This window comes from Pelmatolapia mariae, linkage group LG2, assembly GCF_036321145.2.
Source record: "Pelmatolapia mariae isolate MD_Pm_ZW linkage group LG2, Pm_UMD_F_2, whole genome shotgun sequence".
NCBI classification, from domain to species: Eukaryota; Metazoa; Chordata; class Actinopteri; order Cichliformes; family Cichlidae; genus Pelmatolapia; species Pelmatolapia mariae.
Window position 1 is genome coordinate 36022657 of NC_086228.1, and position 16778 is coordinate 36039434.

General features: G+C 40.7%; 1 protein-coding gene across 4 annotated transcripts in view; it reads right to left on the bottom strand.

Annotated features, from left to right (window-relative positions):
• il1rapl2 (interleukin 1 receptor accessory protein-like 2) overlaps positions 1 to 16778 on the bottom strand; it is a 443220-nt gene that overhangs the window by 24486 nt on the left and 401956 nt on the right. For all 4 annotated transcript variants that reach the window (XM_063499998.1, XM_063499989.2, XM_063499971.1 and 1 more), the window contains exon 9: positions 10367 to 10512. In XM_063499998.1, coding sequence (XP_063356068.1) covers positions 10367 to 10512 — 146 coding nt within the window. The remainder of the gene's footprint in view (positions 1 to 10366; positions 10513 to 16778) is intronic.

A 16778-nucleotide genomic window follows, 5' to 3' on the forward strand; every position in this document is an offset into this window, starting at 1 on the left:
ATACTAGATGTGTTAATAATTTGGATAATTTCCCAGATCTCGAATAACTCTTTGCAAATGTTCGTTTGGATTCAGACGTTAAATTCCAGCTTAGGCAGTTTTGTATTTTCCTCACTAGCTGTAACTGGAATGTATTTATCGCATGACTTTCAGTTCTTTTTTCAGTTTAAGTTCTTTTGCTTTCTTGATTTTATGGCCAAGTCATGCTTTTTTTGTAGTTGCATGACAAAATAAAGGTTACTTTTGAGGATAAATTTATAAAACACAAGATCTGCTCCCAAATATTGTTGAAATACTGGTGCAGTTCATCTCTACAGTCTTTCACCATGCAGCTTTGTTTCTATTCACCACTACAGTTAATAAACCAGCTGAAGTTACCACGTTTCACCAGTAGACGTCTCTCCAACCCTTCTGCTCCCATCAGCCAAACACTACCTTCACTAGATACGCCTAACAGCAGACAGAGCAGGGACAGCAGTGAGTGGGGGACGGGGTAGAGGGGTGGTGGTCTGAGAGCGGAAAGAAAAATAGTGAAATTCCACTAATTGCCAAATATTTGCTCTACAGTAAAGTTAACTCACATTGCTTCCATTAGTAATGAGTCACATTTAGAAACCTCTGCTTCTGTCTCCTGCCTTCATCCATATCTATCCCTATCTCCTCCCTCTGTGTTCCTCTCTCAGTTTGCACCCCCCACACCCACTCTGTCACCACTGGCTCCCCTTCATCTATCTTTCTCAGATATTTTCCATTAGTAATGAGTCACTTGCTGCCGTCTCCTGATATCAGCACACAGGAAAATGGGTGCAGAATTTTGAAGTTGGATTTTTAAGCATGCTTTTTACTTATTAGGCATAAAAAGAATTGGGAATTGTAATGGTGACAGTGTCTGCATGTAAAGAAAAGAATATGATAAAAGTTTTTTTTGTAACATAAGTTTTCAGACTCTCGTTCTCTTCCTCGGGCTTTACAGCCCAACGCTATTGCACTGAAAGCTCATTCACATCCACCGCCTTTGCTTTCTTTCTCCCCATTTGTTTTTTATCTCATTCATCTGGCTTTGTAAGGAATGCTTTTTGCATTTGCTGCTAAAGTATTATGTCTAAAACAACAATTATTAATAGCAAAAAATAGTCTGAATGTTGGCGTCCAAACACACCATCTGTCACACCATTGTTCAGTTTGGACCCATGAAGTGCTTAAAGACTCAAACCTTGTGTTCCCTCTGGAATTAGTACAGCCCATAGTAATATTCTATCTAGTAGGCAGTTTTTTAAAGGCTCTCTGTGCAGACAGGTCAGATACTGTATTCTGCCTCAGAAACAGTGGTCTATATACAGTCTATATACAGTGGTTCCAATGTATATAGACTGCACAGACTGTATATAAAAGATAGCATAAAAAAGAAAGAAAAAAGGGGCTAACCAAATCAACAAAGGGCACATAGACAGAGATCAGCTACACCCCCATGTGCTACAATCGGTCTTTAAGTCTGACGTCATTAGCCGTTTCCGGGTCCAAACTCCGCTTCAGGTTCCAAAGTCAAACGAACACTGCGGCATCACTGAGAGTTACAAACTGTCTAAATTCTTTCATCTTTAATAAAATGATCAGCGTTGCTGCTTTACCAGGTGTAACAATTAAGTTTAACGTCCAGGCATCCATGAAAACAGGATTATTACAGAATGAAATTAACAGAGTTAGAAGTTAGCAGGAAGTTAGCTCGCTAGTTTCCACCTAAACATGATATAGCATGTTCTGACTGAGAGATTTCTGAAAAATTCAAACGTACAGCTCTGCTATCACTTCCAACATAAATGAAGACAGAAAACTAAACAGCAGTGACGTTTGTAGGGTTACTGAAGTTGGGCTAGCTGGTATATAATGATGTGCTACGTGATCGCTAGCGGCACAGCTATGTTAGCATAACATAAACACAGTGAAGCTGGAGGATGAACACTAACTTTTTTCCGCTCGATAAAAGTTAACTTGAGGGTTCCCGATGGTTAGAGACAAATGCAATCGCATGGCTGGATGCTGTAAACGGACCAAACTTCAGTCAGGAGAACAACTGAGATAATCCATCCACAATACGAGGTTAGTCATTAATATACTGCTGCATGGGCTGGGCTGTAGTTACATCGTAAGGTTTTAAAAACTGAGCTTTAAAATGAACAGTGGTAATAAAAACCAACAGAGGCTGACAGTGATCACTGACTGTTTTTAGGGGCTTGTTGAGATTAAATAGAACAAGATACAAAACATTAAAACATGTTAAAAACACAACAGCCTTAATAAACGCAGAGCAGTTTGGATCCAGAAGCAGGGTTCATACGTCATCACTTAAAGATTGGATAGAAATGGATGATCCAAACTCAAGTGGCCACTTCAGGAACTGCAATTTGTGTTTGTTCACTTTGGCTTCATTTTTTAAACCTGAGCGTTGCTGCTTTGACTGTTAGATTAAGACAACTTCAATTCTTGCTCATTAGTCATGTTCATGGAGTTTGGCTACCATCCCAATGCAGCGTCAGTCTCATTCTGAGTTGAAATATCCTGACCATAGCTGTAAATAGCCAGAGCAGCTAGTGCGCAGAACAAATAAAGATGTATAATGGCATGAAGGTGGAGTGGACAGTATCTGATGAACACGTAAACAAGTTTCAGAATAAATGGACCTACTGTAAAGAAAAAAGTGTGTTCTACAAAAGGAAAGGGACACAGTATGATATCAAATTTGGAAAGGGGATTGAAGGGAAAGTCTGGGGAGTTTGTCGCCCTTCCTCATCCATAAATCCATGTTCAATCCTGTCAAACCGGAGCCTGTGGTGAGCCCAAACTCAAAGCCTTACAACCCCCGAACAAACCCTTGAGTGACATTTGAGAAACTAAGTCCATGTCTTTCCCCATCTGTCCTCCAGTTTGTCATTTCTCTCAATCCTCCTCCCGATCTTTCCGGCCATCTCCCTCCCTGCCTCCATTTTTTTCTTTCTAGTAAGACTCTCGTCACGGTGCTGAAGGCAGCTCTTTATGCTCTGTCAGTTGCAATAAGCAGATGTGGATGGTGTGTGTACTGTAGGTGCGCGTGTCCATGTGAGTGCATGCGTGCAACATAGATGCATCAACCCATTACCTTGGGTCACTGCAGAGTGAGAGCACACCCTAATTCAATCACACACACTCAGTGCAGGAAATCAAGCTTTGATAACTTGCGCTAACTTAAGATAACTTGTGCTTTGTTTAGGCTGTCATGTCGAGTTCTGGCACCCAAATGTGACCTTATGAGCTCCGAGGCTTCGGGCAGGAGGCTTTGGAACAGTCAACCCTGTTAGTGAACTTTTAAATAGCCCTGACTTGAAGTGGGAATTATAAATAAGTCTGCTTATTCGGACTAAGGATGATAGTTACTGACTGTACAAACAGTTCTGTTTTTGTGGCTGTTTTTCTTCTTTTAGCTGTAGTTCAGCTCAGTACATACAAATGCAGTAAACACCTGTTTACTGCATTTGGTTAAACGTTTAGGAAAAGATATGACATCTTGATTGTGTCTGTGACCTTTGTAGTCTTTTAATAGGCTTTTAAGGTCCAGCAACGAGAGGTGTACCAATTCTAAAAGCAACTGAATCAATTTGTGACTCTGCTTCGAATTCTGTGTGCAACCTCTGTTCAGTCAGAGCCTGGCACCTTTGCCTCCTGTGCGCCTTTAAAAATGAGCATCCAAAGAAATTTCGTGCAAGCCAACAAAAATAAAAAAATAAAGCTGATGCAGTGCATGAATTTGTAAAACCAAACCAGGGAGTCTAAAGATGCTCCAGTGTTGCAGGAGATACACTCCACAGAGATGTCTGCAAAAACATCCATGTCCAGCTAATCAGCAGGTTTCCTGATTACAATGGCTCAGTGTAATATAACTGTTTTATGCATAAACACATATTATATATTCTTTGGGCAAACTGAGGTGATATTCATGTTTTGTGCTGAACTTGGAAGCAGCTGATGTGCAGAGATGACCTCATCCAGTGTGACATGTTTCTTAAAAGACCGAGCGCTGTGATTTATTGCTAAAAGGCTTAAATATTCCCTTAGAGACCTTAATTTCATTTTAGTTATGATTAACCTTTGGTCAGCAGTTTCTCTCTCTCTTATCATAATCGGAAAATATAGTGCCTTTAGACCTAAAATCCAAAAATGTAATCAAGCAATTTATTATGTTATAACTTCCCCAAGTTAAATAAAATAATGACACTACAGATGGAGCTGTCTTTGAACTGGCACCGGTGAGTGAGTAAGTCACAGTGTGTGCAAAAGGAATATAATTAATGTCAACGAATTTTCAGTACAAGAAAATCCCTAAGAGCTACTACTTATTTCATGCCTCTCATATGAGAAATGTCAAGTGCTTTACAGCAGAGGACAGTGTATGTAACAATGTAACATAGACCTGAAAACCTTTATTGTCATAATTAAAATAAAGGCTTTGTCAGATGAAAATATTTAGTTCAATTCAATTTTATTCATACAGCACAAATCACAAACAAGCTTTTTACCGAGAGGTTAAGACCCTACAATACAGTCCCCATCAAAAGTTTAAGACATGATTGGATCTTAACAAGGTTCCAAGTAGAGCTTCAACATGTAACAAGGAGAAATGGGAGCGAGACAAAACATTTTACTGAAAACAAACTTAAACTAAAACAGGCTGTTTTACAGCTGATCCAAAGTTTAGGACCACATGCCTTAAAAAGGCCAAATCTGCACAAAAATGTGGATTCATTGTCATTTTCTGTCAGTAGTCACACTGTCATGACGTTCTGATGGCAAAGGCAAAACAAAAAACGTTCCCTTTTTGAACACGGTCGGGTTGTTGAACTACATGAGCAGGGTCTCTCACAGCACTGCTGAGGTTGGACGCAGTAAGACGGTCATTTGGAGTTTCTTAAATGATCCTGAGGGTTATGGAACAAAAACGGTCAAGTGGAAGACCCAAAAAATTTCACCAGCATTGAGCCAGAGGATCCAATTGGCTGTCTGTCAAGACACTGGACGATCCTTGACCCAGATTAAGGCCAATACTGGTGCCGACTGCAGCCTCTTAACCATCAGACGGCATCTGAGACTGAAGGGCTTCAAAAACAAACGTCTTCAAAGGCCTCGTCCCCTTGGACGCCATAGAACCGACCGTTTGCACCAAACATGCAACACTGAAAGGTGGCAGAGAGTTTCCTTCTCTTATGTTGCCCTCGTCTGTGTGGGTTTTTCAACAGGACAACGTTACAGTACACAATGTTCTTTCAGGAGAGTAACATCACTCTTTTGGACCATCCCGCGTGTTCCTCTGATCTAAATCCAACTGAGAACCTTTGGGGATGGATGGCAAGGGAAGTTTACAGAAACGGACAACACTTCCAGACAGCAGACGCCCTTCGTGCAGCCGTCTTCACCACTTGGAGAAACTTCACTCACCTCATGGAAACGCTTACATCAAGCATGCCGCAACAAATTTTTGAAGTGATCAACAATAACAGTGGAGCTCCTCATCACTGAGTTCATGTCTGAACTTTGATTTCTGTTTTGGGGGGTTTACGAGTTTTTTGGAGGTGTGGTCCTAAACTTTGGATCAGCTGTAAAACAGCCTGTTTCAGTTTAAGTGTTATTTTCAATAAACTGCATGCTCAAAATAAAGTTTTGGAATCTTTTTAAGATCCAACCATGCAAAATAGGATTTTTTGCCATTTTTCAAGCTGTCTTAAACTTTTGATTGGGGATGTAATACAGCGAAAACCCCAACAATCAGAGGACACCCCCATGAGCAAGCACTTGGCGAAAGTGAAAACAAAAAACTCACTTTTACCAGGAGGAAAAAAGAAAAAAGAGCAAACAAAATCAAATTAATTTAGGTTAAAGCTGTATTTGCTTAGAACTGAAACCAAATGCATTTTCACACAAACATCCAGCTGGTTACAACGTTCCAGTTCATAGTTTGTTACAATAAATGCTGAGTTTACGGGACTGGTTCAGCACTTTGTGCTAACCATTTATTGGCAAATCTCTGGTGGTTCTGGCTCAAACTAGTAACTCTTTACTTATGCATAGTTTGTTTTTATGACTCCAACAGGGAAATAAACGCAGGACGTTACCAAAGAATAGAAACCTCAACATTAATATTGATAAAAGTGGGCTAAAAACTAATTCGACCTCAAAGACCTGTAAATATGAGTTCTCATATTTAAATTCTTTTTTAAAAGGTGGAATGAACCCAATAAATAATAACATTTTTTTTAAAGTGCAACAGAGCATACAAGAAGTTAAAAAAAGCTCTACCGTGGTTTCCTAAAAGATGGAAGTGTAAACAAGGGATGTTGTTGCCTTGCTGAGAAAGTCCTCAAAATAAATCCAAAACCATACAGGAAGCCAACACAGAGCAGCAAAAAATAGACTAACGTTCTCTCTGTTTCTGGTTGTGGTTAATAGCTGAGCTGCAGAGTTTTAAATAAACTCAAATCTATAGTTGTTGTTGTTTTCAAGAGACCGAGAAAAAGAGCGCTGCAGTGATCTGTCTGCTCAAAGAAAGGCACTGGTCATTTTTAAACACTCTTTTTACTCAGAAGTGGTTATTAGTTTAATTGCTATACAAGTCAACCCCGAGACTCGGACTTAATTTCCGCATATTGTTAAACAGCAAGTCTCAGCCACTTTTCAGGGCAGCTGCTCGGGTTTCAGTGCTGTCCTCGTTTATCATGGAGCGGCACACGGACAAGCAGTTTCATTTAAACAGTTTTAACCTTCATAACCATTCTGCAATTAAATATGGAGAACTATCATGACAGAGGAGATGATGGAGGTCAGGAACTGTGACCTTATTTTAGCTGTTTGGGACATTGCCTAAAGCAGGGGAGTCAAACATAAGGCCCGGGGAACAGAAGTGGCCCAATAAAGACAATCCGGCCCACTTGATATCTTCAGAAAATGTGAAGGAGGACATAAATTTAGGACATAAATTTTTGCATATATAGTTTCCACTGTAAAATAAATAAAACAGGATATTTTCTGTTTATTCACAAAGACATTCTGGTCATTAAGTTCTTACAATTTAAGCCCAAAGAATCTGCTGACAGATTTATTTCATTACCTGTAGCTTTTCTTTATAATGTAGAGAAAACCAAGAAGTGCTGTTTAAATTTCACTTCTTTTTCTTATATTAGGATATCCCAGGAATTAAATGTGCAGGTAAACTACTTCAGAAAAAGGTGAGTTTCTCTGGTCCAGCCCACTTCAGATCAAACTACATGTGGCCTGAGATGTAAAATGACAAACCTGGTTTAAAGCCCGAGTTAAAAACTTCCCAACAGGTGATGAGCTATAAGGAATAAAAGCTTCTTTCTTGAAGTACGTAGTGAGCTAAATCCAGGTTAAACCTGTTATCTTTTGTTCATTTTCTTTCAGTCTAGATGATTACAGAGTGGGAGTTATGAACGAGGAGAAGCTGACAAGGAAAGAGTTTTGAGCTCTGGGACAACTAAGATGTGGAAAGTGCAACAAATGGCTGTATACCATTTGTTGTGTCCTACTGTTTGGAGCCAGGGGTTAAAGAGGAAATAAAGAAAACAAACAGACAAGAAGGTGTGAGCGTGCTTTGGAACAGAGCACGCCAACATATCGAATAGCTCGACTTCATTTGCAGCTGCTTGTGCGGTTGCTCCTGTAGGCAGAGCTGGCAAGAACGCTTTCAACATGTACATACACCTACTTCAGGTTTCATGCTGTGCTGATGCACACGCCCGTGTGTGTGTGTGTGTGTGTCGAGAGAACACACACTGACAAAACAATCCCATTCCACTTAATGCCTCCCATGAGGGGAAAGTATATGTGTACGTTTTTTTGTGTATGCAGCAGTCCTGAGACACACACACACACACACACACACACACACACACACACACACAGCTCCTGTAGGTAATTACAGTGTTAAGTAATGAGGGCCCTACAGTTCTCATCCTGACCCCCTCTGGAGGTGTGTGTCTGTGTGATCCTGTGTGTGTGTGTGTGTGTGTGAGTCCCTGGGGTGCTAGTTAAGTATAGTAAGATAGATTTAACACCCAAGGCATCCAGCAGGAGTCAGACAGGGAGAGAGAAAGGCCTGTTTTTAGTCCACCACCCTCTCTGTGTGTCTCTCCTCTCTTCATCTCTCCCAATCCTCTCAGTCACCCCTCACCTTCCCAATCTTTATCTCTCTGTCTGCATCTATTACCTCGGCCCTATTCTCTATTTTCTTGCCCCGTTCGGCCTCCCGCTGTGTTTCCCTGCCTGTTTATCTCTTTTCACATTTCTCCAATTCTGCCTGTCCTTGCTTTCTTGCATTACATACATTGGTTTCATATAGTGGGCATTCAGGGAAACTAGTTTCTGCTGATAGCTGGGGTAAGACAGACAATTCATCTGCTCCTTCAGGGGTGCTTTACTATTCTATGTCTTAATGTCTCTTTAGGTTCCTCCCTTTTTTTTCTCTGGGCTTTGGCCTCTGTCGCCAGAAAGAGGCGGGATGTTTCTCCTGTATTGGCTTCCCTTCATTGGCTCCCTGTTACATCCAGAATTGAATTCAAAATCCTGCTCCTCACATACAAGGTCTTAAATAATCAGGCCCTATCTTATCTTAATGACCTTGTAGTGCCATATCACCCTATTAGAGCACTTCGCTCTCACACTGCAGGCTTACTCATATGATTGTTGGGTTTTTCTCTGTATGTATTATTGTAGGGTCTACCTTACAATATAAAGCACCTTGAGGCGACTGTTGTTGTGATTTAAATAAATAAAACTGAATTGAACTGAATTGACACAAAGAGGCTCACTCTCACTGACAATCAAACAGGAGACATCAGGACTGCTGCACATGTTTTATACCAGGCGATGTGCCCACAGGCATCATAACTATGATTTCTGCAGAGTTCAGTGTTCTGGGGTCTTTCTGGAGTGAGTCAAACTACAGTCCAATGATGTCTGAGACTAAACTACAGGTGGCACTGCTTTCTCTAACACTCAGATGCATGCCAGCACTTCTTTAAAGTCTTAATTATCTCAGAAGCTGTTCACATCCACAAATATTTATTACCCCATGAAAATACTGAGCAGGATGGGTTTTCCTTGTTAACAGAATCATAACAAGAGTCTGAAATAGTCCCAGGGAACTGGAGCAGACATGGTCTTATATTTAGCAAGCCAGAGTACAAAAAACAACGTAAAACTAACACGGAAGCAAAAAATTAAGCTTCTTTGAATGAATGCACCTCAGAAACCCGTCATTTAAAACGAACATTACTTTAGGATTAAATGTATTTAATGAAATCTTCTGATCTTTAGAGAATCTCACATGTTTGTTTTCTTACTGACACTTAAGGCCAATGTCATCACATTCCTGTAAATATGGAAAAATATTACCAACAGCTTGAAAATTTATTCCAATCAATTTAATTCAGTTCAGTTCAGCTGATCTCTGTCAATCAGTCGACCTCCTATGAGCAAACACTCAGTGATGGTGGGAAGAAAAAACTCCCTTTTTAACAGGAAGAAAACTGGCAGAACCAGGATCAGGGAGGGGCGGCCATGTTTACTAATGTCACATGTAACATCCCAGAGAAGGAAATATCCCTATCAGATTTTAGCACTGACTGAAATGTTAAAGGTTTCTGCATTTCTGTTAACAAACAAACAGTGAGTTGATGGGTATGTATCAGACGACAGAACTTGATTGCCTCACTCTGTTGCACTCTGCTTCACTGCTGTCAAGCTTTATGTTCAGTTTTTCCACACTAACCTGACTTCATGGATATTAAAATACATTTAAAATCCTTACTATGGGTAAACTTGTTCTATTCAATAGAATCTATGCTTCCTCAGCATGTTTTGTAATAGAAAACACATTTTTGGGGTGCCTCAAGGTTCCATCCTAAGCACCATCTAAGATTTCTGTGTCCTCCTTTGTAAAGCATTAATGTTACTTCAGAAATCTTGATCTTACCAACACAATCGTCTGCATCGTAACTTGTTTTGTGACAGAAAGCTGGTTTGTGGTGGCTCAGGGCTCGGTCCGTGTCACCATCAAACATCCTATGTCCTCTTTCATATACCAAAAACTGTGTTGTTTTATAATGCAAGGTAATTATTTGTGTTACTTGTTGATAGTTTGATAGAAGGAAGCAGATTGTATAGATAACACATTTTTTGCTTTGATAGTGGATGGACCAGCATGCACATGTGATCATTTGTCATTCTTAAAGACACTAAAGGCCAATATATGTCGATTTCTTTTTTGCCTAACAAGTTTAACAGAAACCAGTAAATCAGGAGGGAAGGAAAGGGAAAGCTCTACCTTTCTTTTGCAGTATAGCGCTACCGCTGCGCCTCCCTATGTGGTTCTCCACGTAACAGGTATAGTTGGCCAAATCTCCGTCCTCCACGGCATCAAACGTTAGGGACAGCTGCACTTCCTTCTCTCCTAAATGCTCCCTCACCACCCTGGAAAAGAAACATGCAAGAAGTGGATACACAAAGCAGTGATATTAAATCTTTTATTGTGATTTACTGTAATACACTCAAGACATTAACTTGGAATTTCTACTTGTGCAAATTGCCTCAGGAGGGAAGTAAACACATGTAAATTTGAAAGACTAGAGAAGCTCCTTGCCTCCTAATCTGTTCCATTAAAGATGAAGAAGCACAAGGAACATGGCGCTATAGAGCACAGTATATAGGGCAGATTTTAAAAGAAAGAGAGAGCGAAAAGAAAAGAAATGAGGGCAGAGGAAGCAAGGAGCCATGTCTGGAAAACACTGGCGACAGCTGGAAAAAGCTCTCTCCTTATGGTGAGGTCATACTCCTTTTAAGCCTGTGAGGCTGTGAGGAAGAGGGGATGGAGGAGGAGACTGAACTGATGTCAGGGTCACAGAGTGCACCTTTAAACCTGGTGAGGTTCAGCCATAACCAGTGAGATCTTAGCTCAGGTGGCAGATTCAGAGCAGTCGGCACAGATGGTTCAGCCACATAGGCTGGGTACATTTGAACATTTATTTAATAAAAGCTAGTTTCATGTAATTGACACTGTTATACATTTATTGTATTTATTTATTCTATTCATTTCTATTCACAGCTGCTGTATGTTATTACAGGTATGCCTGTCTTTTTATTCCAAGACATTATGACGTTTACAGTCACAACTGTGGTAGAGTTAGCTCATTAAGAAGAACTGGCTGGCTGATATCTGTTTAATGTTTCTGCTGGAGTCGTTGGAAAAGACGGGAAAGAGGGTGAAAGGAAAAGGTGGAAATCAAAAACTCAGCATCCTCAAAAATGTGAAGCAGAAGCTTTAAAAAACTGAAATGGTGCAAGTGCATCTGAAACCTCTTCAAATAAAAGACCGTGACCATCTTCTTGTTACTGTAACAATCGTAGTGCATGTATGTATACATGCCTGTATTTGCCCTGTCTCCTCCTTAACCGGTGGTCCAATCTGAACAGAACTTTGCACAAACATTGTCAACAACATACAGTAATTATTAACATCTGTATGCCTTAAAAAACATTTATTATAAATCGCAGATGTTATGATAGACATATTCATCGTTCCTCTGCAAAGGTGAAATTTTATTCAAGTCACCACTAAATTCAGAGTGAGGAATTTAGCGATTCATTAGCTAGCTAATGTTGTTATGTGGAAAACCCCCAAAACAACATGTAGCTAACGACTATGCTTATTCTTGGACTTAAAAGCAGAAAACGAATTATCCTGCCTTACTCACATTAATGGCTGACATCAAATAAACATGTTGTGCATAAATAGCTTATCATATTTTTGGAAAGTCACAAACAAAGCAAAAACAAACAAACAAACAAACAAAAAGCCTTCCAGACGCTTTGGCGTCCATGTGCACCTCTTCACCTCTTGATGTAGAAAAACCCAAAGCTTGATTGTCCAGTTGTTAAATCACAGAGCCTAGAAAACTGTGGAAGCTGTGATTGAACAATTACTGTATGAATGAGGATTTTATCAAACTGACAATTTTACGTGCCCCAGCAGATCTATTAACGAAATCTTTCAGCGGTTCAGGAGGAAGATAATTATCTAACAAACATGTTGTGAACTGAACCCTCAGTCAGCTTTTAATACTTGAGTAATTGAACCTCAGAGCAAATTATCTGGGACTGGGACAGTACCAGAAGTGTTAAGTCACACCTAAACAAGCTTTCAAAGTTCCACATGGGTAATGACACCAGAAGTCTTTAAAAAGTCATTATTTTTACATTAAGCTGTCATCACAGTCCAGGAACATCTTCACTATGTGGTGAGTTATACTTCATGAGTGTGTGTTATGAGCTCTTTTATATGAAAAATAAAGACAATACAACGTTAAGTGTAGAAAACAAATTTTACTGCAAAGCAGCATCAGATTACTTAAAAAAATGAAAAATAAATTAAAAGTAATATTCTTGATGTTTAGCCTATCTTAGTTTAGTTGCATGTTGGGGTGGGTTGGTTTGGATTTCTAGTAATTGGTTCAACCACACAAGCAGGCAGCAGGATTTTGGAAATAATGAGCATTTTCAGTGCAGAATCAGCACTCTTGTCAGAAACAGGCGAGATGGGCCACAGGATTTTGTTATCCTTCTTCTGTACAGTATGTGCTGCATTGACTCAGCGTACAGTACAGTAATCCAGACTGGCCACATTGTAATACACACAGGGGTTGAACCACATGGGAGTTGGCACAGTCCAACCATGACAAGCAGCGATGAGACACTGTGTAGTCATTTTCCTGCAGCTCTGTTTGTAATTCACCACAGAAATGCGCTGTATCTGTCACTTGAGGCTTGTATCCAAGTGGCTGCATGCAAAGAAAATTGACACGCAAACTTTCAGCACAGGCATTCCCATTGGGAATTGAACTTCTAACCTCCTAAATATTCATGCTTTCCTCTTCCCTCGTGGCACCAGAGGCACAGAAAGAGCGGTGAAGTCTCAATGCAGGTTGATAATGATGGATAACATTACAGAAAGGGTTATGAGACTCAAAATGTCAAATGTGCCGGAAGACATACAGCAAAATGACTACCACCATCTCTGCATGTACATCTTTTTTTTCCTTGCTCCGTGTCAGAGATTTTCAGTGTGTGCATCACTTTGAAGTCTCCTAGGACAGTGCATCAGGGGTCGCTGTCAAAAGATGAGACTTGCTAAAATGCTTAGTTTAAAACACATCACTCCTCTCCCTTTTTCTCACCTTCTAGCCAATAGCTATCTATATCCTACATCTCCTTTCCTTCTCCTCTTTCTGTCCTCCAGCGATTAAATGGGTACATTTCAAAATAAAAGTCACTGTTGAAAGCACAAGTTTTTCTCCTCATAATCTGCACATCTTGGTGAACTTGACACCATCAGCCAAAGTATCCTTCCTCCCTGAGTTCAGCTGCATGTATGTGCCAAGCTGTACCCCAAAGGTCAGCACTGTGTGCATGCTCATCATTTGTATCATCTTTGCCTCCACTTGTGTTGCTGTTCTGATGATATCAAGGCCTACATCTCTTGTTGTGGCTTTCCAATCACCCACGACCAGTCCCAGCAGATGGCTTCCCCTCCCCAGGTCTCTTCTTGCTGAAAGGGAGTTGTTCCTCCCTGCCAATGTGAAGTGCTTGCTCATAGGGGCGGTTGTCTGATCAGCTGGGTTCCCTCTCAAATAAAAAGTGCCTTGAGATGACTGTTGTTGTGGATGTGACCACACAGCTCACTTCAACCAAATGAACTGACTCACCAAATGGAATCAGGCCAAGTTTGCTTAACTGAACTTAGATCTAAGAAGGTCATCGTCGCTGGTCCCAAAAGTCGAACAACAATCACACACTGTGCTCTTCTATCATATCTATCACATCTCTGCTCTTCTCTTTCTCCGCTCATGTCTGAAGGCTTTGATGGATGTGCAACTTTGATTTGAAAATAAAACACATCACAACAATTGCACTTTTCTTTAAACAATAAATCTCTCTTTACACTGAGACCCAACTACAGTAGTATATCTATCTATCTATATATATATGTGTGTGTGTGTGTGTGTGTGTGTGTAGTTTTTTAGCATTTTCTTTGACACAGATACTTTGACACAGATACTGAGGACAGCCAGAAGGATAGATGGGTGGGATGACATGCAGCAAAGGGCCTAGGGCAGAATTGAATCCAGGTAGCTGCAAGAAGGAATAAGCCCAGAGTAGACGGTCTCACAGCTTATAAATCAAGTCAGCTATGGAATATTATTGATAGCAGATCCACCAGAGGAATGGGCTGGCAATATTTGACAGTCTGTTTGTGGCCTTATCCTATTTTCCCGCTATCCCAAAAGTCTGGTACTACTCTCCTCCTAAAACAGATTCCCAGGTTTCCAATCCTACAACTCTTCACTTCATGTCAACATGTCATCAGTGCCCTTCTCCTCCTTCTGTACCTCCCTGAACTTCTCCACTGGAGTGTAGCGATAACACAGGTCAGACCTCTGAAGGTACCCTGTTGTACAGTATGTGGTAGCAAGATGTTTGCAGTACATCATTCAGTCTTCTAAGCTGCGAGCTGGACCCATCGTGGATCAAACAACTTGTTTCTGTATTATTGATGCTTTGTTTCCTCAGACCACTGCACTTGTCACTGCCGACAGGAAGCATAAAATAAACCTCTCTGTTTCAAGGTGTTCCCAATTGCATGCAGACCTCAACTTTTTAACATAAAAAAAACTGCTTCCCTCCTACTTTAGTACCTAGAACGGGCTAACTAACATGCTTCATGACAAAGAAAATATAAGGTAAAATAACGGTTGATGATGAGGTTGTGAACAGTGAAGCAGTGAGGCTTTGACAGCAGTTGAACTGGACAACAGATGTGAATTTCAAGCAGGTAAAAAAAAAGGCCTCTCTGCATCAGTAGACATATGGGCTGCCTTCAAGTGAAAATGTGAAGCAAGCACTGGCCCAAGTGGAAATACTGTAATTACCAATTCATTGCACATGAACGAGCCGCGGACTGTGATAGCTGAGTTGCAGAAACGTGAAGAAGCTGGACAGCGGTGAAGCTGAGCTCAGCCAACAGCTGGAGTAAAAGTGATGATACTGCTCATATATATTGTGTTGCCTGCTATTTTAACCCAACATACTTAAACCACTTAGACTATGGATTTACATTTTCCAAAAAAAAAGAAGTAAGGTTTCACAAAGAGAGGCACTTGTTGGTGGGAGTTTTTTCTCCACAAACTCGCAGCTTTATCACATCCTCTTGGGTGCTGCAGGGTGTGAATGTGTCAGTAAGAGAGCAAGCCTTGGTAATTACAGGTATTCCCATTATCACAGAGGCTACAAGACTGTGTTTGACACTATGCAAACAGACATAGACAAAGTCCTCGGGCCAGTGCTGCAGCAGGACGTGGGGAAGGGAGCTTAAAGTGGACAGATTAATGGGCATCACAGCGGGAGTCGACCTGCTGGAGTGCGATTGTGGAACTTGGAATAGCAGTATGATTGGATCAGAGGTGGCCAGAGGACTGGACTGAAAGATTGAGAACTCATCAGGCAAAGGTTAATTTAATACTACGGGGCATGATTAGTTTCAAGTTTAAACACTCCTACTCATGTACCGTGCTGCTCTCTACAACATCATTTTCCTGGGAGAGAACATTTTCAGAGGGCAGGAGGTGGATTAGCAGTCGCAGATACATTCTTGAGGTTCCAGTCTTGGATCGGTAAACAGCTCTGCTGCTGGAGTGTCCTCCAGCAAGACACTGAAGGTCACCTGGTTTCAGAGCCACTGTTGCTATGCTGACTCTGACCTGTGACCTCCCCCATGAAGGGAGGAGGGCAAAGAGGATTTCTCTTTAGGGGAGATAAACATTCATATCAGTATTGCTGTGCTCGGCTGATAACATGACCTGTGAAGGCTCTTTGAGCACAAGTGAACATTTTACTTTCTAATATTAAAGCTTTGATTACAGCTGTTAGTGTGTCAGTTAAAACACACTAATGCCCACGTGCTGCAGTTTGAACATTTAGATTACATTACTACGTTGCAGTTTTTCTTTAACGTGATGGTGCAGAAGTATTACTCAAAAGGGAGCAGCATTAACCTGAATAGGGAAAAAACAATGACACACACAGTGTAGATGGTACATTAATCATTGCCAGAATCTTTCCAACCTGCTATTAACTGAGTTTAAGTAGTGCGCTTAAAGAAAACCAAACAGGCTTTTGCTTCTCGTACGACTGCTTATTATGTCTAAAATTAATAAGCTGATGGGATAATCTAAAGAGGCCATGATTGGCCAGGTCATAGTGCAGGATGAAAACCAAACCAAATATTTGTCAGTTTAAATCATTTTAAAGATATAATGAAGGGAGAAGCAAAACTACAGCCCACCACAGCCCCACCTGTGTGAACTGAATGAAACTTTTGTCCGTCTCAAATCAACACGGGCACTCTGCCTGATCATCAAGAATACTCCTGCAAAGGCTCGGGTTTGAGTCCAACCCGTCACCCTTTGCTGTGTGTCTCCCCGCTTCTCCTTGCTTTTCTGTTTCTCCTGACTTTCACTATCCAATAAAGCCAAAATATATTATTAAACACAAAAATTAAAATTTCAGTAGATTGTCCTCTTCGAATAGAACAAAATTCGAGATGGTACTCAAAAATATAACTCTGAAAATAATTTTCAGGACCTGTGAGTTACAGTTACAGTACCATCGTGAAAATCCAGCTGCTT